The sequence below is a fragment of the Podarcis gaigeae genome (genome assembly GCF_964106915.1).
Source record: "Podarcis gaigeae genome assembly, chromosome: 12".
In the NCBI taxonomy this organism is placed as follows: Eukaryota; Metazoa; Chordata; class Lepidosauria; order Squamata; family Lacertidae; genus Podarcis; species Podarcis gaigeae.
Window position 1 is genome coordinate 831183 of NC_139688.1, and position 23164 is coordinate 854346.

General features: G+C 55.1%; 3 protein-coding genes across 10 annotated transcripts in view; 2 read left to right on the top strand and 1 right to left on the bottom strand.

Annotated features, from left to right (window-relative positions):
- SLC4A2 (solute carrier family 4 member 2) overlaps positions 1–13489 on the top strand; it is a 64341-nt gene extending 50852 nt beyond the window's left edge. For all 7 annotated transcript variants that reach the window (XM_083703952.1, XM_083703951.1, XM_083703956.1 and 4 more), the window contains 14 exons: positions 359–542; positions 729–843; positions 2826–3010; positions 3098–3323; positions 4431–4637; positions 4845–4993; positions 5614–5808; positions 6786–7016; positions 7566–7655; positions 8072–8238; positions 9475–9728; positions 11487–11656; positions 12484–12657; positions 12830–13489. In XM_083703952.1, the coding sequence (XP_083560078.1) occupies positions 359–542; positions 729–843; positions 2826–3010; positions 3098–3323; positions 4431–4637; positions 4845–4993; positions 5614–5808; positions 6786–7016; positions 7566–7655; positions 8072–8238; positions 9475–9728; positions 11487–11656; positions 12484–12657; positions 12830–12910 (2428 nt within the window). In that variant the 3' untranslated portion in view covers positions 12911–13489. The remainder of the gene's footprint in view (positions 1–358; positions 543–728; positions 844–2825; positions 3011–3097; positions 3324–4430; positions 4638–4844; positions 4994–5613; positions 5809–6785; positions 7017–7565; positions 7656–8071; positions 8239–9474; positions 9729–11486; positions 11657–12483; positions 12658–12829) is intronic.
- LOC310827696 (uncharacterized protein) overlaps positions 1–23164 on the top strand; it is a 751453-nt gene that overhangs the window by 210115 nt on the left and 518174 nt on the right. The gene's annotated exons all lie outside the window — the stretch shown is intronic.
- On the bottom strand, positions 13754–22626 carry FASTK (Fas activated serine/threonine kinase). Its single transcript, XM_083704098.1, has 10 exons — positions 22532–22626; positions 20728–21234; positions 19614–20066; positions 18362–18510; positions 17031–17244; positions 16680–16839; positions 16290–16381; positions 14932–15337; positions 14148–14262; positions 13754–13936 (listed from the first exon to the last, which is right to left on the bottom strand). Exons 2-10 carry the CDS (start codon positions 21194–21196, stop codon positions 13850–13852), a joined length of 2145 nt encoding a protein of 714 aa, XP_083560224.1. The 5' UTR covers positions 21197–21234; positions 22532–22626; the 3' UTR covers positions 13754–13849.

The following is a 23164-nucleotide window of genomic DNA, read 5'->3' on the forward strand; positions in this document are numbered from 1 at the left end:
GGTATAAATGAATTTTATATAATAATAAAAATTTATTATTTATACCCCGCCCATTTGGCTGGGGAAACCCACTCTGGGTGGTTTCCAACAGAACACTAAAATACAATAACCTATTAAACATTAAAAGCTTCCCTAAACAGGGCTGTTTTCCGATGTTGTTGTTGTTGCTGCAAAGATAAAAATGGGGGGGGGGAGTATTGCACCCTGGCCTCCGTGGAGGAAATAAGGGTCATACTATAATCCCAGGGAGGATTCCCTTGGCTTGGTGGGTGTCTGCAGCAAGGGGGGGTGTCCTTGCAAGCCCCCACAGTGCCCCCCGGATGGAGCCCCTTTCCTGACGTGCTGGCCTTCCTTGCAGCCACCCCTCGGACGAGAAGGAGTTCTCCTTCCCGCGCAACATCTCGGCCGGCTCCCTGGGCTCCCTGCTGGGCCACCACCACAGCGCCAACCACGTCGGCGAGGGGGCCGAGCCCACCGTGACCGACCCTCTCATCGGGGGCCATGCCGGGGAGCACGAGACCCGGGTGGACATCGAGAAGGAGGTGAGAGGGAGCGGGGAAGGGACCCCCAGAGGCCATCTGGCTCGGCCCCCTGCAATGCAATGCGGGAATCCCTGCTGGGGTGGGGTGGCTGGGGGGGCGCACGTGCACCAAGGATGCACGGCAGCCGGCTGAGTCTCCCCGCCTTGCTTCTCACTCTCCCCGCCCCCCACCCGGGGGTCTCTGCAGCGCGAAGTAGCGTCCCCCACGCTCCCCGGCCCCATCACCAGGTCCAAGTCGAAGCACGAGCTGAAGCTGCTGGAGAAGATCCCAGACAACGCAGAGGCCACCGTGGTGCTTGTGGGTAAGGGAGGGGCAGAGGGGGAGAGTCTCGGGGGGGGCAGGGGGAGCTGGGGGGCAGAGAATCATGGAATCATAGCCTGGAAGGGACCCCCGAGTATTTATTTAGAGTGGCACCTTGGTTCTCAAACTTAATCCGTTCTGGAAGTCCGTTCCAAAACCAAGGTGTTCCAAAACCAAGGCGCGCTTTCCCATAGAAAGTCATGCATAACGAATCAATCCTTTCTAGACTTTTAAAAACAAAGCCTGAAAACAGCAATTTAACATGAATTTTACTATCTAACGAGACCACTGGTCCATAAAATGAAAGCAATAATTATTAATCAATGTACTGTGCTATAGAATAAATAAGACAGTACAGTCCTACCTCACGTTGCGTTTGCTTCAGGCTGAGCGTTTTCAGGTTGCTTTCCACAGCGACCCAGAAGTAACGGAATGGGTTACTTCTGGGTTTTGCCGCTCACGCATGCGCAGACGCTCAAAATGACGTCATGCGCATAAGCGGCACAGACGCAGGTTGCGTTCTGCTCAAGTTGCGAAGGGGCTCCGGAATGGATCCCGTTCACAACCAGAGGTACCACTGTATTGTAGATGATAAAAATTAAAATTACCGTATTTTTTTGTGTATAAGACTATATTTTTTCCTAAATTTTTGAAGTTTAAAATAAGGGGTCATCTTATACATGGATAGTGCATAGTGCATTTTCTTAAGTGTGAGTCCCCCAAAATAGGGGGCATCTTATACATGGAAAAATACAGTAAACATTTTTCTTACCTGCACTGATGATAGTCATTGTTTGGATGGGGGGCTTTTATCCATTTCCGCAGTCACACAGTCAATCAGTAGCTGAACTGGGTTCCACACAGTCACAAAAACAAATTAATTGAAAAAGCCTTAAAAACAAAAAGGCAAAATAAATAGCAAAAACAAAAGCAAACTTAATCAGGGATAGGGAATATCACAGAATTGTTGGAAGGGATCCCCTTGGAGCACAGGAGAACTAGGAATCACAGAAAGGACCCCGAGGGCAGCGTCCAAGATTCACCAGGCATATTGTATTTTTCGCTTTATAAGATGCACTTTTTGCCTCCTGATAAGGAAGGGGAAATGTGTGTGCGTCTTATGGAGCGAATGCAGGCGGGAGGCTCTGCTCAGCGCTCCCCTTAAAGAGCCGCGTGGAGCATGTGTGCAGTTCTTCGGGGCTTTTCTCCAAAGAGGGAGAAGGGCAGCCCTTCTCCCTCCTCGGGCAAAAGCCCCCAAGAGCCACACACACGCTCCGTGCGCTCTTTAAAGGGAGTGCGGCTCTTGGGGGAGCCTTAGCCACGCACAGCCTCTCCCCGGCAGCGGGATGAAGGCTCCCCTTGCCCAGGAGAGGCTAAAGAGGAAGCCAAGACAGCCAGCTAGCGTCTTATGGTCTGGTGCGTCTTATAGAGCGAAAAATACGGTACTTTGCGCCTGGCTATTTGCCACTTGTGGCCAAGTGAAGATGCCCGGTTGCCAGGATGGTGCCAGATGTCTCCACCATCTGGAGATGCAGAATCCTATCCGTTCTCTTTTATCTGCACAGTCAGAACCAACAAGTCCTATTGAAAAATGCGACTTTGGAGCTCTATTTTGGCCCCCAAATGGCAACTAGGCGTTCCGTTTTGGCGCCTGTCAGCCTGGTTTAAGGAGCCATTTGGCTCCTGGCTTACATCTCTGCATGAGGTGGAAGGACGGACGATTCAGGACAGGTTCAACACCTTCCTGCAGCGCTGAGTTGAAGTGCCCGTTCCTGCCCAAGCCAGGGGGCATCTCGGCTCAAGCGCCCCCGGCAGGTGGCCGTCCAGCCTCTGCTCCAAAGCCTGCCAGGCAGGAGAGCATCTCGAGGGAGACAGTGCCAGGGCTGCCACCGTCCCAGAGCTCTGACTGTCAGGAAGCTCTCTTTTCTTGTGGCTCGGATCCTGGTCCTTGGCCCCCATCCGCCGCCCCCTCTTCCCCCGCAGGCAGCGTGGAGTTCCTGGACCAGCCCACCATGGCCTTTGTGCGGCTGCAGGAGGCGGCGCTGATGGACTCGGTCCTGGAGGTGCCCGTCCCAGTGCGCTTCCTCTTTGTCCTGCTGGGGCCCAGCAGCGCCAACATGGACTACCACGAGATCGGGCGCTCCATCTCCACCCTCATGTCCGACAAGGTAGGCCCCGATCCTCCCCACCCTCTCCTCCTCCTCTCCCGCGCGGCGGGGCTCCCTCCCCGGCCTCACCTGCCCGTCTCCCCCCAGCAATTCCACGAAGCCGCCTACCTGGCCGACGACCGCCAGGACCTGCTCCACGCCATCAACGAGTTCCTGGACTGCAGCGTGGTGCTTCCTCCCTCGGAGGTACAGGGCGAGGAGCTGCTGCGGAGCGTGGCCCACTTCCAGAGGGAGATGCTGCGGCGCAGGGAGGAGCAAGAGCGGCGCCTCCTCCTGGGGGCTGCCATGGAGCCCAAGTCCCCCGAGGAGAAAGGTAAGCGCTGGCTCTCGGGCAAAGGGACCCTCAAGGGTCATCCAGTCCAACCCCCGGCGATGCAGGAATCTTGCAGCCAAAGCGGGACTCGAACCCACTGCCCGAAGATTCAGAGTGTCATGTTGTACCGACTTAGCTACCCCAGCAGTGTAGAAGAGTGATTATTATCTAGTGATTATTAGAATCTAGGGATTGTTATAACTGAATATATTTATATCCTGCCTTTGTCCCAAGGGGGGTTCTAAGATGCTGGCAACATTTAAAGGATAAAATTCAGAGTAATAACAACAAAATAGTTAAAAACAGTAAGTTAGGTTGAGATAGATAGGATAAAAAAAAACCCATTGTAAACAGTTAAAATCATTAATGGGTTTGGAATAATACTTGTAGTTTAATGGTGAGCTTTGGACATAATGGAGATGCTAAAGATTTGGGTTATTGTAAAAGATGCAGGATGAAATGATTAATAATAGGACCCACAAAGGAGTGGAGGAGATTCTGTGGATATTGTATGTTGATTTATTACTTTATATATTTTTTTAAAAAAATCATTTTATTGATTTTCCAATAACAAACATCCTATTAAATATCCAATCATAATACTTTAAATAAAAACTAAAAAAACTAAAATAAAGAAGATCAAATTATAGTCCAAATTGTATTTATTAATTTTTGGGGGCTCCCCACAATCTGGATCTCTGGAGCATATCTCCGCATCTTCTTCCTACTTATTACTTTAAATTTTTAATTTGAAAAACCTAAATAAATAAATACACAAAAATAAATAAAAACAATAATCAAAATATATTGCAACGTGTTCAAAACCAGCCTCAGAGACACAGTAGCCTGGAAAGCTCCTGCTTCCTCGTGAGCCAAAATGCAACTAGTTGATTTGCCGTAATGCTACCATTATTATGTAAAATATTTACATCCCAGGGATATATACGGGAATGAGAGAATCGTAGCATCGTAGGGTTGGAAGGGGCCCCAGAGGCCATCCAGTCCAACCCCTGCCACAAACACCCACTCGTTAAACACAGTCGTGGAAATACGTTGCAGCGTTGGGGGGGTCTCAGTCCTCACTGCCGCCCCCTGTCTGCCCCACAGCGCTGCTGAAGGTGGAGGAGGAGGAGGAGCCGGACCCCCTCCGGCGAACGGGGCGCCCTTTCGGGGGTCTGGTCCAGGACGTCTGCCGCCGTTACCCCAAGTACCTGAGCGACTTCCGGGACGCCCTGGACGCCCAGTGCGTGGCGGCCATCATCTTCATCTACTTTGCTGCCCTGTCGCCAGCCATCACCTTTGGGGGGCTGCTGGGTGAGTGGGGGCCCAGCGCCCCACATTGAGGCACAGAGGCCGCCCGCCCTGGCCTGGCTGGACCCCGCACTGCCTGCGCCTTTGGGGAGCTGCCCTTCCCAGGAATTGCAGGACTGAGGCTGGGCTTGGGGTGCTCTGGGACGCCAGCCCCGCGAGGTAGGCCAGCCCCCTCTGAGCCTTACTCTCCCCCCCCCCAAAAAAACCCAGGTGAGAAGACGCAGGGGTTGATTGGGGTCTCGGAGCTGATCATCTCCACCTCGGTCCAGGGCATCTTCTTCTGCCTGCTGGGTGCCCAGCCCCTCCTGGTCATCGGCTTCTCAGGACCCCTCCTCGTTTTCGAGGAGGCCTTCTTCATGGTGAGTTTTCCCAGGGGGTTGGGGTCTCCCCTGTTTCCCTAACGTCCCCGTCTCCCCCTTGAATCTCCCCGTCGGAGCTGCGACCCTGCAGGACCTCCTCTCCCCTCCGAAGGCCCAGGGCAGGGGGGGAGTCGTGGAACCGGCGGGTTCAGGGTTCCCTACTGAAAAGGTTTCCCAACTTTGTCCCGATCTGGTCCTGCAGGCTCAGCGTCGGTCTGGTTCGAGCAAGAAAGCGCAGCCAGGTTAGAGAAAACCCTTCAAGTAGGGTTTTGGTATTTCCTTAGCAGGAGGGACCCCTAGAGGTCCTGTAGTCCAACCCACCCCTGCAATGAAGGGGTCACAGATCCAGGATCCATGGCCGGTGGCCCCCAACCTCTTTGCCCACTGAATCAGCCTCCCGCTAGAAGGGGGGCTGGGCTGGATGAGGGTCCCCCTTGCAGCCTGATGGCGTTATCTTTCAGTGACCCCACAGGCGCTGGTTCTCCCTGGAGCATCTCTCTGCCAAGGGAGGGGAGAGAGAGAGAGAGAGAGAGAGAGGTGGACGGGTGCCCCCCACCCAGGACTGTGGGGAGGGGGCCCTGGAGGTCTCCTCTCACTACCTGTCCTTCCCGCTGCCCCAGTTCTGCACCTCGCAGGGCCTGGACTACCTGGTGGGTCGTGTCTGGATCGGATTCTGGCTCATTCTGATTGTGCTGGTCATGGTGGCGTTTGAGGGCAGCTTCCTCGTGCGCTATGTCTCCCGCTTCACCCAGGAGATCTTCGCCTTCCTCATCTCCCTCATCTTCATCTACGAGACCTTCTTCAAGCTCATCAAGGTCAGTGGCAGATCCACATTTGGGGGGCCCTGAAGCTCGGAGCGTGTGAGGGGGACCCCAAGGCCTGGGCAGCCCCTGCAACCTTCTTCCACAGATTTCTGCTGCATATTTTGTTATTCTTAATTTGGAATCTAATATATTTATCGTTGTTTTCTCCTTGTTTTTTCGAGTTCAATGTTGTATTTTCTACGTTTGTTTTGGTAATTGTAAATGTTTAATCAAAACCTTCTAATGCGTCCATCTCTCTACATTGTTTCTGTAGGGATAACATAAATGGTTCCCAGTCTTTCTTAAAGTCTCTGTTATCCTTATCTCATAGTCTTCCAGTTAATTTTGCCATTTCAACGTATTCCGTCAGTTTTTCTTGCCATTCTTCTTTTCCATCTTTGGGCTAACAGCATCCTAGTTTTTTCTTCTCTTTTGGCAACTCTTGACCTGAAATGCCTACTAAAAAGGTTTCTGGTCTTTTTATTTAAAAAGTTATCTTAAACATTTTTTTTCATCTCATTATAAATAATCTCCCAATAGCTTTTGATTATTTTACAATCCCACCACATGTGAAAAAACGTGCCTTCTTTTTCTTTACATTTCCAACACTTGTTGGGAGCCTGTTGTATACATTTTTGCCATTTTTACAGCTGTAATGTACCATCTATACATCATTTTCATATAGTTCTCTTTTAACAATATGCAATCAGTGAATTTTAAATTCACTTTCCATAATCTTTCCCAGTGTTCCATTTGTATATTATGCCCTATATCTGGAGCCCTGGAGAGTTCATTTTGGCAAAAGTTTGAATTCATCCCCAGAGGCAGACTCCATTGTCTCTCGAGATAGACGGATGCTGCCACTGCCATAATACACTCTCAGTAGAAAACCAGTTAAAAAGCATTCTGTGAAACAATATACAAACCAACCAAGCAAGGATAAGGATTCCTTGCAAGAAACAAACGGGGAAGGTTTTGTCTCTGGGCAGATCTTCCAGGAGCACCCGCTCAACAGCTGCACCAAGGCCAACGGCACCGGCGACATCAGCCTGGACGGCAACACCACCCTGGTCTTGGGCAACGGGACGTCCGTCCGCTCCGCGGCCAAAGTGACCGGCCAGCCCAACACGGCCCTCCTCTCACTGGTCCTCATGGCCGGCACCTTCTTCATCGCCTTCTTCCTGCGCAAGTTCAAGAACAGCCGCTTCTTCCCAGGACGGGTGCGTGGCCGGGGGAGGGGTCAGGGAGCAAGAGAATGGCCGCAATTGCCCAGAGAGAGGATTCCCTTATTTGCAGGAATTTGGAAAGTTCATCTTATGTGTCCAGTAGATTATCGAATGTTGCTTTGTTTGGTTTTTAAGCAGAGATTGGATGAACCCGTCACCAGTTCCTGCATGGCAGTGGGGTGAGATGGATGACCCTCAGGGGTCGTTCCCAACTCTGCCACTCTACGCTATCTTTATATTAAAACCTTTTAAAATTGCGATTATATATTTTTGCGTTGGATCGTATTGTTACACTGCACGTTTTGGGGTTTCTTCAGCTTGGCAACCGCTTTGCGTGCAGCAATAGAGAAAGATGGGATTCAAATTAAAAATGACATGGAGGGATGGCGAGAGGGGGCAGAGGCCTCCTGGGCGGATGGCAGGAGGGTCTCGGGGGCACTCTGCACACCCTCAGAGGCCCCTTGCCTTAAAGCCACATGCTCACCAGAAACGGCTCTTGAAGGCCAGGGCTGAGCAAGTCCCTCCCTCTTTCTCTCTGGGCAGGTCCGGCGTGTGATTGGGGATTTTGGGGTCCCCATCGCTATCCTCATCATGGTGCTGGTGGACTACAGCATCCGGGACACCTACACACAGGTGAGCAGGCAGGTGGGCTCAGTGCCCCAAAGAATCCTGGAACGGAGGAGGCAGGCAGTGCTGTGCAGTGGTTATAGTGCTGGACCGGAACTTGGCAGAAACAGTTAACAATACCAATAATAATAATAGTAATGCCAACAACAACAATTTAATTATTTGCTGGTATCTTGAGAGTTCCTTTTATTGTGCATTGTATGGAAGCCTAGATTGTTGGATCTTCGCAACCTCCTTCCTTGGAGGTTTTTAAGGAGAGGGTGCCTGGCTATCTCCTTTAGTGGACATTCCTGCATTGCCGGGGGTTCGACTTGATGACCTTTGGGGATCCCTCTGCCATTTTCCTCCCCGGAACCCCTTCTACAATTCTCCTCTCCCTCTCGTTCACCCGCTGCCCACCTCTCTCCCCTCCTCCCCTACAGAAACTCTCGGTGCCCCACGGCTTCTCGGTCACGGACCCCCAGAAGCGGGGCTGGGTGATCAACCCCCTGGGCGAGAGCCAGGCCTTCCCCGTCTGGATGATGGTGGCCAGTGCCCTGCCGGCCGTCCTGGTGTTCATCCTCATCTTCATGGAGACGCAAATCACCACGTGAGTCACACCAAGGAAGCCCGGGGTCTGTCCCAAGGGGGACCCTTTGGCCTGGGGGGTCCTCTCTAGGAATCGGGAGGGGAGGGCAGGCCAAGGGGTTTCAGGGGGCGCCGGTTCCTTTCTTAATATTATTTTTATTTCATTTAATAAATTTATTTGGTTTTCACTTGTAAATTTTACAAACACCAACATACAACATAAAAGCAATATTCCCAGGAATCTCCTGGAGTTCTCCCCTTTGCGGTTCCTACTATTATTAATCACTTCCTCCTGCATCTTTTATAATAGTCCAAATATTTCACATCTCCATTATGTCCAAAGTTCATCATTAAACTACAAGCGTTCTTCCAACCCTACTAACGATTTCAACTGTTTGCAATAGTTTTTAAGGTAAAATATAAATTTTCCCCATTCCTTATTTTTACAATACGATAATCTTTATTGTCATTGTCACATACAGAACAACGAAATTGGGAAAAAATTACATCAGACATTCAAAACCCAAGAAGCCTGCTATCCCAGCTATCCCAGCCTGGTTAACCCCCTAAAAACTCTGATACCCCGTAATTAAATACAACATACTCCCACAGAGACTACCTTACACTGCATTTAAAACCAAAAACGCATTTGGGTAGAAACTGTTTCTCAGGCAGCTAGTCCTAGTCTTTATAACCCTGGACCTTCTTCCAGAAGCTAAAAGAGATCATTTCCGGGGTGCGCACTATCCTGCGCTATCTCTGCAGCTTTCCTATGGCACCTGGAAGCATAGATTTGATTCAAGGTGTGAAGAGTGCACCCAGTTATTCTCTCCGCAGTCTTTACAACCCTGGACAGCATTGTTTTCCCCCTGACCGTGCAGCTCCAAACCACACACACAGACCATAAATTAATACACTCTCAACAGTACAATGGTAAAATACCATCAACAGGTCCTTTGAGAGATTGTTTTTCCAGAGGATTCTCAGAAAAATCTAACCTCTGCTGTGCTCTCTTCATCAGGTTATTAAAATTTTGATCTTCCTCATTTCGGCATGATCCATCCACTAGATCTGCCATTCTTCTGTTTTATCTTCTTTCCATCTCTGGGCCAGTAACATCCACGTAGCCATGGTTGCGTACATCAATAGTTTTTTTCTGCTCCCTTGGGATTTTGGCTCCTAGAATTCCTCAAAGGAAGGCTTTGGGTGATTCTAAACTTCTTTTCCAATTCATTATATATCATCTCCTCGCCCCCAGGCTGATCATCAGCAAGAAGGAGCGGAAACTCCAGAAGGGCTCCGGCTTCCACCTGGACCTGCTCCTCATTGTGGCCATGGGGGGCTTCTGCGCCCTCTTTGGGCTGCCCTGGCTGGCAGCGGCCACCGTGCGCTCCGTCACCCATGCCAACGCCCTCACCGTCATGAGCAAGGCCGTGGCACCCGGGGACAAGCCCAAGATCCAGGAGGTCAAGGAGCAGCGCGTCACCGGGCTGGTGGTGGCCCTGCTTGTGGGTGAGTCGCCGGTTTGATAGTTTCTGTTTGCCACTGAGCAGCTGCTTGGAGTCACAGGACTCTGTTTACATTCCAGAGACCTTCCAGGCTGTTGGAAGTCTCACGGGAGACGGGATGTGACGTTAGTGGTTTCCTGGTTCCTTTGTTCATTTGTCCCTTTGTTCAGTTGCTCTCTGCTTTCACAGAGAGAGGATGTCTTTTCTGTCTGGGTAGCTTAGAAATAAAACTCTTTGCAATGTAGCCCAAACCTCTCGTCTCTTTCCTGTGCTGGAAACTCTGCTGAATGGAGGAAGGTGCCTTGGAGCCTCATCAAAGGCTCAGGTCATTAATTATTTGTCGGGAGGCAATTCCAAAGGTTCAGCCGGAAGATGAGCTTTATCAGCTTGGCCGAGTGGAGATTCCGAGAAAACACACCAGGGACCGCTCAGGGGAGCCCGCCTGGCAGGGTGGTTGCGGACGAGAAAGAGGAGAACCAGGAGAGGGCGGGAGAGAAAGGCAAATGCAATAATAAGGAAGACTTCCTTGCTTTTGGGGGGGGGGGTCTTGAGGACCAGGAGTGCCCCCTCCCTACAGTGGGCTGGAGGACCCTGAGGGGGACCCCGAAGGAGCATCTCCACCCCCATCGTTCAGCCCGGACACCAGGGTCCTCTTCCCGAGGGCCTTCTGGCAATTCCCTCCCTGCGAGAAGTGAAGTGAACTAGGCAGAGGGCCTTCTCGGTGATGGCTCCCTCCCGTCAGATGTCAGGGAAATAAACAACTATCTGACTTTTAGAAGACATCTGAAGGAAGCCCTGTTTAGGGAAGCTTTTAATGTTTAATGCTGTATTGTGTTTTTAATATTCGGTTGGCAGCCGCCCAGAGTGGCTGGGGAAACCCAACCAGATGGGTGGGACATAAATAATAATAATAATTATTATTATTTCAACATTGCTGTGTCTCACCAAACCGCAATGTTCAGCTGGTGATATACCACAATGTTGAAAACCTGACATTGCCCAGCCCTCAGCCCCATGCCAGATCTGTGTGCCCCCCAACCACCTAATCTCTAGGATTGCTCCCTCAGCCCCAACCTGATCTCCAATTTCAGACATATATTGGGATATCACGATGTTTAGCTGCTGATACGTCACTATGCTGAAAACCAGATATCGCTCAGTCCCAGTCTGTTTTTCAGTATACCTAAAATCATTTGCTTATTAGGGGCTACCCCACATTTTGTTCCAAAAATTGCTTTGCGGCGGTAACTCCCGTAGAGTTATCTAAATTTTCAAAAGTAGGGGTTCCGTGGCTTGGTTTTGAAAAATAGGGAGCCCTCAGTAATGAGCTAATTGGGAACCACTGATCTAGACACAGGGGGAAAACACTATAAATAAGAGTCAGAATAAGAAAAGGGTAAAATCTCTATGGAAAACCACGTTTTAAAATGTCCTGCTGTCTTGCGCCATCCAGTGATTCATTTTTATAGTGCAATCAAATGGCTCTTTCGATGAGTCCTAAGAGTTAACCCTTACTATTCCATATACTTGTCTAGGTATTGGTTTCATTATCCAAATATTTTCGGGTTTACTTTTAAATGACTATATTTTGTAAAAATGCGTCATCGTACTTCTCCATGCATTCTCCATCTTGGCACTTTGCTTGATGGAGAAGCCCCAAAGTGGGGGCATTGGGGGAGGCAGACCCACTCCGGGGGGGGGGGGTGTGTTGGGGTCTGGCAGAACTCTGGCTGAACCGCCCTCTTCCCCCCTCCCTCTCCAGGCCTGTCCATCGTGATTGGCGACCTTCTGCGCAAGATCCCCCTGGCCGTCCTCTTTGGGATCTTCCTCTACATGGGCGTCACCTCTCTGAACGGGATCCAGTTCTACGAGCGACTTCACCTGCTGCTTATGCCCCCCAAGCACCACCCGGACGTCACCTACGTCAAGAAGGTCAGAAGGGAGGGCCCTGGCCTGGGGTTTGGGGTGGGGGCAGGTGGGTCTCCCATGGGGGTCAGGGGAGAGGCTCTTTGCACCCCACGGAGCCCCATTTCCCCAGAGGGTCTTTCTGCCCCTGGCTCCACAGGAGGGGCCCAGAAGCAAATTCAGTCCACATTGCTTTTTTAAAAAATGGGTCCAGTAGACCCAGTATGAGCTGCATGACTGAAACGGGTTAATTTCTAGCGGCATCTATTTCAACAATCCCAAAGTCTGAGGCTCAGCGGCACAAATGTAAAGGCGGTAAGTTGGCCGTTCTGCTGAAGAGCGCTCAGATTCTTCCAGCATCGTCTCCAGGAAGTGTCATGGCCAGGAAGCTCTCGGGATGCAAATGTGTGGCTCAGAAAAGAATCACAGGATTGTAGGAAGGGAACCCCAAGGGTCATCCAGCCCAACCCCTTGCAAGGCAGGGATACTTTGCCCAAGGTGGGGCCCAGAAAACTATATGGCACTGGGCATTTTTATTCAGCCCGGTGACTTTGACAGGTGAGCTAATCCAGGGCAGACATTTTAATCAAAATCTGTTGTAGCAGTTAATATTTAATTTTTTAACGTGGGGATCTGTCATGGAAAACCCCCACTGGAAAGGGAATGGGGTGATCTGGACCTCGCTGCTGGTGGGACCCCCAACACAGTCTGAGCCTCAAAAAGCATAAGTCTGGCCCCCCTTCTTCTGGGACCAGTGGGGCAAGCTGGGGTGGGGATCCTGGAGCTGTAACCGGGGGTTGGGCCGGATGACCTCCCGGGGTCCCCTTTCCGACGCTGCGCTTGTGGCCCTGCAGGTGCGGACGCTGCGGATGCACCTCTTCACGCTGCTGCAGCTGGCCTGCCTGGCGGTGCTGTGGGCCGTCATGTCCACGGTGGCCTCGCTGGCCTTCCCCTTCATCCTCATCCTGACGGTCCCCCTGCGCATGTGCCTGCTCAGCCGCATCTTCACCGAGAGGGAGATGAAGTGTGTAAGTGGCCAACGCAGAGGAGGCCCCGCCGGGCGCAGAGCCCTCACACGGCAGGGGGGAAGCGGGCTGCGCTGGCGCCTCCGCTCCCGGGGACGGGGGTGGCGGGGGAGCAGAAGCAGCCCCTTCCTCCTCCCCCCACTGCCCCTGAGCCCCCCTTTCTTCTGCCCCACAGCTGGACGCAGCCGAGGCCGAGCCCATCCTGGACGAGAGGGAAGGGGTGGACGAGTACAACGAGATGCCCATGCCCGTGTGAGGCGGGCAGCATGGACGGAGACCCGCAGGGCAGCGGCCAGAAAGGGCCCTGGAGATGGCACCCCAGTGCCTTGACCAGCCACCCCCACCCCCAGTGCCTTCTTGCCCCGGAGCAGAGGGGTCGCCCCACAGCCCCCAGCCGCCTCTGGGGGCGCTCAGCACACTCACACCCCCGAGACACCCCCCACCCCTTTGCTTCCTTGCGCCAGCCTTAGAGGGGGCAGGGGGCATGCCCCACCCTCGCCCCCAAAGACAATCACCCTCCAGCCCCATCCAATCTCAGCGCGGCTTTCTTAGGGCGGGGTGTCTGGCAAGGGCAGTGGGGCAGGGGCTCTCCCCTCACCTGGGGGGCACTGCCTCGCCAACCATGCCCAGCTGAAGGCCAAGGAAGAGGCGCCCCCAGGAAAGTGGGGTCCCGGGCAGAGACACCCCTCCCCGAGGAAGTGAGTGGGGCAGGTCCATAGGACCGCACTGGAGGCAGGACAATGCGTTGTGGGGAGGCTGGGGGGCGGCGGAAGGGAGCCCTCTGCCCCATTCCATGCTGAACGACGGAGGCAAATAAAGCAAGAGAAGGAAGCCGGTCTGGACTTTTCGCCTCTTTATTATTATTATTATTATTATTCTTTTAATTTATTTTAATTTATTATTGACAAGAAAAACCCTCTCTTGCAGCTCGAACGAATCCCTCTCAGGGATGCACGGGGCAGCCTTTCTCAACCTGTGGGTCCCCAGATGTTGTTGGACTACAACTCCCATCATCCCTAGCTAGCAAGGCCAGAGCTCAGGGATGATGGGAGTTGTAGTCCAACAACATCTGGGGACCCACAGGTGGAGAACCGCTGCACTGGGGGAATGTGTGCTCTGCAACAAAAGACCCACACCATCCCCAAACGTGCCCGCTGTCTGGTGACCCACACAGACCCACACCTAGGCGTCTGCTTCAGAATTGCAGCTCCTCCAGCTTCTGTCTCAGGTAGAGCTTGGTTTCCTCGACGCCCCTCATTTTCTCCAGCTCCTGGTAGGGCAGCTGCAGAGTGGAAGAGCAGAGGAAGAGCCTGCCGGCCAAAAGACCCCGAGACCCTGGGCGTCCAGGTAGACTGCTCCTGCTCCTGGAGGCTCCATGCAGGCGTCCGAAGAGCCTGGCTGCCGTATCCGGCCCCAGGGGACCCCTCTAGGCAGCAGAGCTGGCAAACAGCTGCCTGGGAACAGAAATGCAAGGGAGGGAGAGTCTCTCTTACCTGCACCAGGCGGTAGCCCAACAGGCGGAGATGTCGGCTGCGCATGGCCCGAGAGCCCACCAGGACTGAGGAGCCGTGGCAGTAATGCCATTGGTCGTTGACAGACAGCACAACCCTGGAGGCAGGGGGAGGAAATGGGGTACTGGCATCAAAGGGAGTGTGTGCCCCCAGTTAGAGCCCCAGAAAAAAACGCTGCAAGTTCTGGAGGATGTGGCCACCTCCCCTGGTCAGAAATGGGGTGCAGGCCCCCTCCCCAGACGCAAGAAGATGGGGGAGAGCCCCCACTTGGCACTGGAGGGCGCCCTGGCACAGCCACCTCCAGAGGCAGCCAGGGGTTTGGGGAGTCAGGCTTGGCTCCTCTGCACCCCCAAACGGCTGCCCCTTCCACAAACAGGCTCCAGCCCCCTCCCTCCCCATAACTCAGCTGCCCCAGGCTTGGCATTCCTGGCCCAGCCATGTTCTGAGCACAGGCTGTGAGCCACCGCCAGAAGAGGCTGGCCACTACTGGCAGAAGAGGCTAGGCAAGGCCAGGCAGCCTGCAAACTGAGCCGGCTCTGGGCCCTCGCTAGGCCAGGAAGGAAAGAAGCACAGAACTGAAGAGGGACCCCCAACGGTCATCTAGTCCAACCCGCTGCAATGCCGGAACCGCAGCAGAATGGACTGAGAGAGCAAAGCACTTGCCTCCTTTCAGTGGCCAAGCGACGGAAAAAGCACCAGCCCCCCCCCCACTCAAGACTGTGGCCCCAGGTCAGAGGTGCCTCCCCCCCATTCATGCTGCAGGTACCTGTGGACCCCCTCCTCCTGTAGACCACCCTGCGCTACGCCTTTGGTGCTGGGCCACTGGGGGGAGAAGGGCCCCCCTTCATCCGCTGGGGGGAGGCGAAGCTCCTGCCCAGTCTCTGACCCCCAGGCAGGGAAGAAAAAGTGGGTCCCATTGCTGCTGCAGGGGGGCCCCGCCAGGGAGTGGTCCGTCTGTGTGGGGCTGCTCAGGGAGGGGGTCCCTGGCGAGGGCTCCCGGCTGGGGCCACACAAGCTGTCCGGGGGCAGCTGAGACCCTGCTGTCGACTCCAGCCCCAAAGATGCCGGGTTCTGTGATCCAGAGGCGAGGGCGTGGGCAGCACCCTTGGGAGAGCTGTGGGGGCCCCCCAGGGGGAGGACGCCGCCGGAAGGGGTGACCCAGAGCAGGAAGTCTGTGGAGAAAGAGAGAAAGGGGGATCGGCTGCGGGTTCCAGACAAAGGGAGAAGTGGGGTTGCTTGGTGGCTAAAAAACACTTTGCACGGGCTCAGGAGCACTCTTTCCCCCAGGGAGCCTGCAGTTACAGGTGGTGGGGGGGCACGAACCATTGCATGTGACATGTCAAAGGACCAAGAAGATCCAACTGATCAGAACAGAGTTTGGAAAGGCTTGGAGATGAAAGCAGGTTTTCCCAAATTATTAAGAAAGGAAAAATCCCTGATGATTTTTTTATCCCCAACAGCCCAAAGCATCTGAACTGGAGCGTTTCATTGGGGCGGGAGGAAAGATTCATAGAATCTCAGGATTGCAGAGTTGGGAGAGACCCCAGGGGTCATCCAGCCCAGCCCCCGAGTCCACAGATTCTATAAAACGTCCCTTAAAGGCACTCCAAGTGTTCAGAGCAGGAATTCGTTTCTGTTGAAATATTTGCAAATATTTAAAAGATGAGGCAACCTAATGGGATCCATCAATTTATACCTAAAGTGGGAAGAAGCAAAGAGGCTGTCGAGACAGACAGACTTTGGCGTGGAAAATTCAATATGACCCCAGAACTGAGACTGGATCCGTTGGGTGATCTTTTACGACCGGTTTTTAAAATGGAAAATTGTTCCCACACCTCTGCCCCTTAAATGCCAGGGGAGTTGGAGGGAGAGATTTGCATGCCTTCCCACTCTCCTGCCCAACACACACACAGGGCACCTTTCCAAGAACTGAAGGATCGGAGCCTTGGAAGGGACCCCCTGAGTCATCTAGTCCAACCCCAGGAATCGCCCAAAAGAGGCGAGCCTCAGCTCTGATACAGCAAAGGAAGCCAGGAACTTGGGGGCCAAAGCCAAGCCCCCTTCTCCAGCTGGGGAGCCCTTCCCCACCCCACAGGCCCCAAAGGACGGGCCCCCTCGACTCACCTAGGCAATATCCCGGGGGCACCACCTCGTCCTGCCGGAAGCACCTCCTGCCCACCAGCTGGCAGAGAGCCTCTCCCACCAGGCCTTTGTAGCTGAGGAGCAAAGAGAAGGGGGGGTCAGTTCGGCAAAGGCCCCCGTCCCCCAAAAGACACATGGCAGCTCAGCGCCTCTTCCCCTCCTAGCCTGGGGGGGTCTTTCTCCCCCAGTTATTGCACCCACCCCGAGGTTAAATATTCCCCTCTCCAAAAAAGGATTGAGTCATTCACACCAAGTCCATGGGCATTTCCTAGGAGAGATGAGTGGGACCCCAGAGGGTCATCCATCCCAGCCCCTGGCAAGCCCAGCCCTAAAGCGCAACCCCCTCCCCGGCGCCCCCTCCCGGGCTCTGACCTGTACTTGCGGTTGGCCTCGTCTGCGGTGAGCGCCCCTTCGAACATGCGCACGTGGTACTGGGGGGGCAGGCGGGGGCCGCGGTACCCGGGGACCTCCAGCGCCACAGCCGCATCCAAGAGGGAGAGGTAGCGCAGCACAATCCGCCCGCAGGGGCTGCCTGGGGGGGGAGAAGGGGAGCTGCCCCTCATCTGCTGCTCAAGGCGGGGGCCCCAAAGAACAGCAAACCCCCCCTAAAAAAGCGCCGGACCTGCCGGCCTCCCGAGGCCCACGGAATGACAGAACGGCAGCATGGGAGAGGAGGGACCCCGGTGGTCATCCATCCCATCCCCCCACCAAGCGGGAACCTACTGGTGACGTTGGCCAGGAAGGCGGGAGAGAAGACTTGGCGCAGGAGGGCAGGAGGGAAGTGGCCGAGCTGCACCAAGGACATGAGGACGTTGAGGGCGGCCAGCGGGAAGACGCCCGGCTTCTGCAGAGCCGCCTCCAGGCGGGGGAAGAGGGCGGCGTGGTTGGACGGGCGGAAGTTCAGCCGGCTGAAGGGGAAGACCAGCTTCTGGATCATCTGCAGGAGGTGAGGCCTGGGGGGTCAGCCTCTCTGCCCTCCCCCCCAACATCGCGTCCTGCCCCTCCCCAAAGCCCCAGGGAGGCAGGACTCCGGCACACGCTTTGCAGAACCGTCCGGTCGTAAGGGACCCGAGGGTCATCTAGGCCAACCCCGTGCAGGGCCCTGGCCAGGAAGCCACTAATAATAATAGTAATATCCTCTAATCCTGTGTGGAGGAAAAGGGAACAAGAGAAACTTAATCTCCATTTCTTTCAGCCTGCTCTACTCCAGGGAGCACATAAATAGAACTGGGCCATGGACTTCCGTAACCGTTAGGGGTTACTGCCTGCAAAATTTTCATCACTGTACCTGCTGAACCCTGGCAGGACTTTTGATGTGAGTAAAACTGATGTTTTCCTTGTTTACCCAAGAGTCTGAGAGTGATTTTTTTAAGATAAAAAATGAGAAGATAATCCAAGTTTGCCTAAAGCATCCTAATGGTTCTAAAAGTTTATGCAATCTTGTCCTAAAAGCTTCTAGAGATGAGCTGCGCACAGATGGTTTTTCTCCAGTGAAGCAGATATCTGCACTCTGACACACAAGAAAAGAGGAAGGATAATCACTTAACATCCTCTCCTCCGTCTCTAAATCCACTCGACACACAGAAGGCCGGGATGGGAAGCATCTTGGGCAGCTTCAGAAGAGAAACGGGCAAATATGTGGAGGAGGAGGAGACGGCGAGCAATGACTTATTATTATTAATTAAATTTGTACAGCGCTTCTCTCTCTCTCGCCTCTGTTGGGATGCTTGCCGGAAACCCCAGAGTTGCTCTTGTGTTCGAATCCTGCTCAGGGGTTTCCCTTTAGGGCCCCTGGTTGGCCACTGTGCAAAGAGGATACTGAGTGGGCCATGGGCCTCATCCAGTACTTTGGCTCTTCCCAGGTCCTTGGTCCCCCCCCCCCAAAAAACCCACAGCAGCAAGCGAGCTAAGCTGGTAGGCTGGGCGAGTGGGGGGTGCCAGGCTGCTCCCTCTCTCTTGACCCTGGGGCAGCTGGCACCCGGTGGTCTGTCTGTCCTCCTTGACCTCTGGGTAGGGGCACCCCAAATAGGAAGGCTCCCCCCCCCATAGCTCACCTTGCTGTCCAGCTGCTGTGCCCTCTCCAGCAGGAAGGTGGCGATGGCGTCTAGCAGGCGAGGTTCCCTCAGGCGGTGGCGGGCCACGTATTTGGCAACCAGGGCCATGGTGGGAGGGGTCAAGCCCCCTGCCTTGCCAGGGAACCAGTCTGTGGGGAGAAAGAGCAGCTCAGCAGGCCCCCCAAATAAAGTGTGCCCCCTGAAGGTGGTGGGACAGGCTTCCTTGGAAGGCGGTGGGCTCTCCTTCACAAGAGGGGTGGGTGTCCCGTGGAGCTGAGCTGCGAAGAGACCCCCAGAAGCCCCCCCCCCCTGCTCGCTGGCAGTGAGAAGCCCACCTCTTTTCCGACAAGGAGCTCAAGGAGGCGTACGGGGCTCTCCCCACCCTCGGTCAACCCCACAACCACCAGGGTCATCTAGTCCAACCCCCAGACATGCAGGAATCTGTTGCCTGACGTGGGGTTCAAACCCAAGGCCCTAAGAGTCTCGTGCTCCGCCGACTGAGCTATCCCAGGGACTGGTCCCAGGTCACACCCAGGGAGCTTCATGGCTGAGGCAGGATTCGAACCCTGGTATCCCAGGTCCTAGTCCATGACTCTAACCCCTACACCATACTGTCTCTCCCGCTGGTTTCCTCAGAGCCCTTCTCTGCCCTTGGCCTCCCCCTCTGTTCACTCACTCCAATTGATGTGTTTCTACTCCCCTGGGGGGCACTGGGGCTGGCTCTGCCCCACCAGCCCCATAGGAAAAACCCCATGTTTTTCATTGTCTTGTATTGAAATATTTTTGGGCAGAAGGTAACCGAAACCATCAACAGAACTGTATGGAGCAACCTTACATTTACAGAGCAAAATATTATATACCCAGCACATGGAACCTTGCAAAAGGACAATGCGAGTGGACTCTCCATGCCCTGACCGTGGCAAAACAACTGATGCTGATGAATTGGAAAAACAAAAATGCAGCTCCCTTCTATGATTGGATTGAAGACTTGTACAAACTCACAACATAGGAACAGCTTGCATATTAATTGCAGACTTGCCGTGACAAACTCAATGATATTTGGAACCTATTATTACAATTACAGTAATACGTTAGGATCGGGTGAAGTACAAGAACAACCTTGTAAAATAACCAGTCTGGGGTTTTTCTACACGGGTTTAGAAAGGGGAAATAAATAAACGTTTGCACCCACAGCTGACCCCCCTGGGGCACTGCCTCCCGCTTCCCCGCACGCCCCCCCCCCGGCACCCACCTGCCATGTTGCGGACGAAGTTCTCCCGGCGGTTCTGGTAGAAGAGCCGGGATCCGAAGATGGCCCCGAGGGTGTCGCTGCCAGTGGCCTCGCGGGCGCAGAGACAGAGCATCTCCTCCAGCAGCGCCAGCTCCTGTTCCTGCGCAACCTGCAGCTGGCGCAGCAAGAGACGCACCAGGCGCAGGAACTCGCGCCGCACCGGTGGGGCTTCTTCCTGCTGCTTCTGGGCCCGCAGGCGGTAGTAGGAGAGGAGCAAGAAGAGGGTCTGCAGGCGGCGCTGTTCCTCCGGGCTGCCTTCACAGGACTCCGCTGGAGGAGTGGTGGTATGGCTCAGTGGGTAGAGGCGCATGTCGTTGCCACTGACTGTCGAGACATCCCTCTGGCGGAGGCGCTCCAGCCGCCTCTGGGCCTCATCCTGCAGTGCCAGGACCAGGCAGCTGTCTCCCGGCAGGCCTGGGGCAGAGCAGGGGTTAGGGGGAGGCCGTCCCACCGCTGCCCGACCCCGCGGGGCGGCCCTTGGGAAGCCAGAAGAGAAAGGCCTGGTCAACGCCAAGGACTGCCTTCGGCCCCTCCTGCCCACACACCCCGCCACCCCCCAAAGCCCCCAGGCAGCGCCCCACACGGTGGCAGCATGAGAACAGGGCCTTATCTGCAGTGGCTCCCCATTTGTGCCATCCCCCCCACAAGAGACTCAGCTGGTGCCCTCATTACGTATCTCATGGAAGGGACCCCGGGTCATCTAGTCCAACCCCACCCTGCAGGAATCTTTTGCCCAGTGTGGAGCTCAAATCCACAGCCCCAAGATTCACTTTGCTGAGGGCTAAGCTGTTATTTTAACTTTTCAAATTATTTTCCCTTCTTCCTGGTGGCAATTTCACTGCTTTGTCCCTTCTCCTAAAGCACCTTGAGGTCTTTTCCCAATCAAGCGTGGTATAAATAAGTTTATGGGATAAATAAATCAGCCTCAGCAAAGAGGCTCTGAGCTACTGGTCTGGCCCTGGCATGGGGACCTGGGCGAGCATTGAGAGCCCGGGGGTTGGACTAGAGAACCTTTGGGGTTCCCTTCCCGCTCGACCATTCCCAGATCGCGCCCCCCCCCATTCCCGGGTCTCACCCAGCGCAGCCGAGGCCTGGAGGCAGCGGACGAGGGTGGCGTCGTCAAAGTGGGCGCAGTTCCTGGCGATGGCCCGGCTGAGGTGCTGGAAGTCGGGCTGGTGCAGGAGGGGCTCCAGGCGGGGACCCCCCTTGCCCGGGGGGAGCAGGCGGCCCAGGTGGCCGAGAGCCAGGGCATAATGCGCGCCCGACACCCGGCCCGGGTTCTGCCACAGCCAGCGCAGGAGCTCGGGGACGCTGCGCGATCGCTCCAGCAGACGCTTCAGGGCCACAAAGCTGCTCCGCCTCTCCTGTGACCCCTCGGGGGCCGCAGTGGGATGCAGGGGGCCGGGTTCCAGCGGCGAGGCAGGAGGCTTGACCCTCCCCAGGCAGAAGCTGCAGGTCGGGAGCAGGCCAGCCCCGCCCGGGTCAGCCCAGGGGGCCGAGGGGCCGGTGCCCCCCCTGCTCAGGGCCCGGAGGAGCGGCAGCATGGCAGGGGGCAAGGCGGGGGGCAGCGGCAGCCCCAGACCTGCGGGAGAGAAGGGAGGCGGTGAGGTCCGGATCCGACACCCCCAGCCCAGCCAACCCAGGCGGGGGCCACCTGCAGTACTGTGCCCGTAGGCAAGTGGGTTGTTGTTAACCTGTGGAACTCCCTGCCACAAGAGACAGAGGGGCCACCCACCTGGGACATGTTAAAAGAGGAGATGGCCTTCTGGGTGGGGGCACCTGCCCTGTGGAACAGCCGCCTGTGACATGTCCAGGAAGCAAATTATGATCGGACTTTGCCTTGACGTTTGAGACGTTTGGCCTGGGTCAGGAAGGTGTCCAGTTGGGTCCAGAGCCATGGCGGCAACTGATCCGGATGGAGGTGGAGAATGCCCCCCCCCCAGCTTCATATTCATCTGCCCCTTGGGGTGAGAGCGTCTGCCTTTCTCGAGGCCAAGATCCCTCCAGCCAGGGCCAGACAGAGGTCTGATGCGGCCCTCAGCTCCTGAAGGGAATGGGGCCCTTTCTATGTCCAGCTGTCCTTGTCAACAACAAATGGCCGCAGTTTTTTTGTGTTGAATATATATGCTATAGAGTGGACGCTTGGGTTGCGAATGTGGTCCGTGTGGGGTGCACGCAGTGGCCGCAACCCGCAGCAGTGCATCTGTGCATGCGCGGGTTGCAATTTGGCACTTCTGTGCATGCACAACCACCGAAACTCGGAAGTAACCCGTTCTGGTACTTCTGGGTTTCAGTGGTCCGTAACCCAAAAAAATGTAACCTGAAGCGTCTGTAACCCGAGGTATAACTGCATAGCAATTTATGGACCTAATGCATGGGGAGGCAACCTAAGGCCCGGGGGCTGGATCCGGCCCAATTGCCTTCTCAGTCTGGCCCGCAGACGGTCCAGGAATCTGTGTGTTTTAACAGGAGTAGAATGTGTCCTTTTATTGAAAATGCATCTCTGGGTCACTTGTGGGGCATAGGAGTTCATTCATTATTTTTTCTCAAAATATAGTCCGGCCCCCCCAAAGGTCTGAGGGACGGTGGACCGGCCCCCGGCTGGAAAAGATTGCTGAGCCCTGGCGTAATAGGTCCAGACACAACACCAAACACTGCTGCTGTCTGTAGGTTTTATTTTATGTGGTTTTTTATCTTATATTTTGGAAATGCACATCCAGGTTTTTCTCCCTTTCATTTTTAGGGAGTAGAGCTTTTTGAGCTTCTCCGCTGCCCTTTGCCGCCTTCCGGGCGGGGTTGGGCTAGATGACCCCGGACCCCCTTCTCTCTCTCTCTCGGGGGTCCTCCTCCCCCCCCCCGCCCGGCCTCCCCTTCCTCACCTCGCTTCCTCACCCGGAGCTGCACCGGTGCGATGCCGGCCTGCGCGCCCGCCGCGACCTCCAGGAGCCCTCTCCGCACCAGGCCACGCCCCCTCATCTGCATGCGCTCCGGACGCCGACCCGCCTCTTCCGGTTTCCGGTCGGCAGCGAGCGGCAGGAGCTTCCGGGTTTTCGCCGGGCTGCGATTGGGCGCAGAGAGGGGGCGTGGCCTGGGAGATAGGGCTGCTCCGCCTTCGCGCCGGGCGGAAGCCGAGAGCGATGGGGCACCCAGAGGCCATCCAGCGCAGCCCCCGGCCAGCGGGAAGCGCAGAGAGGGCGAGCGAGCATCGCCGGCGCTGGCTGGCAGCAGAAGGACATACGCCGGGCGCAGGCGGGGGAAGAGGAGCGCCGTCGGTCCCGCAAGAGACGCCTGAGCTCGGGGTCGTGGGTTCCAGCGCCACGTGGGGCAAAAGATGCCTGCACTGCAGGGGGCTGGACTAGATGACCCCTGGGGACCCTTCCAACGCCACCATAGAGAAGCACAGAATCGGAGTCGGAAGGGTCCCCCAGGGGTCATCTAGTCCAGCCCCTGCAATGCAAGGGTTGCAGCTCTCACAGCCTCTGCTGAGAAACCTTCCAACTAAGAACTGAGTG

What these genes read in the sequence shown, in the direction of transcription:
- FASTK (XM_083704098.1), bottom strand. Translation starts at nt 21,196, where the DNA reads ATGCTGCCGCTCCTCCGGGCCCTGAGCAGGGGGGGCACCGGCCCCTCG. An exon ending in GCCCCCGGGATATTGCCTAG is followed by an intron (nt 15,338 to 16,289) that starts GTGAGTCGAGGG and finishes CTTTCTCCACAG; the next exon opens with ACTTCCTGCTCTGGGTCACC. An exon ending in TGGGCTACCGCCTGGTGCAG is followed by an intron (nt 13,937 to 14,147) that starts GTAAGAGAGACT and finishes TCCACTCTGCAG; the next exon opens with CTGCCCTACCAGGAGCTGGA.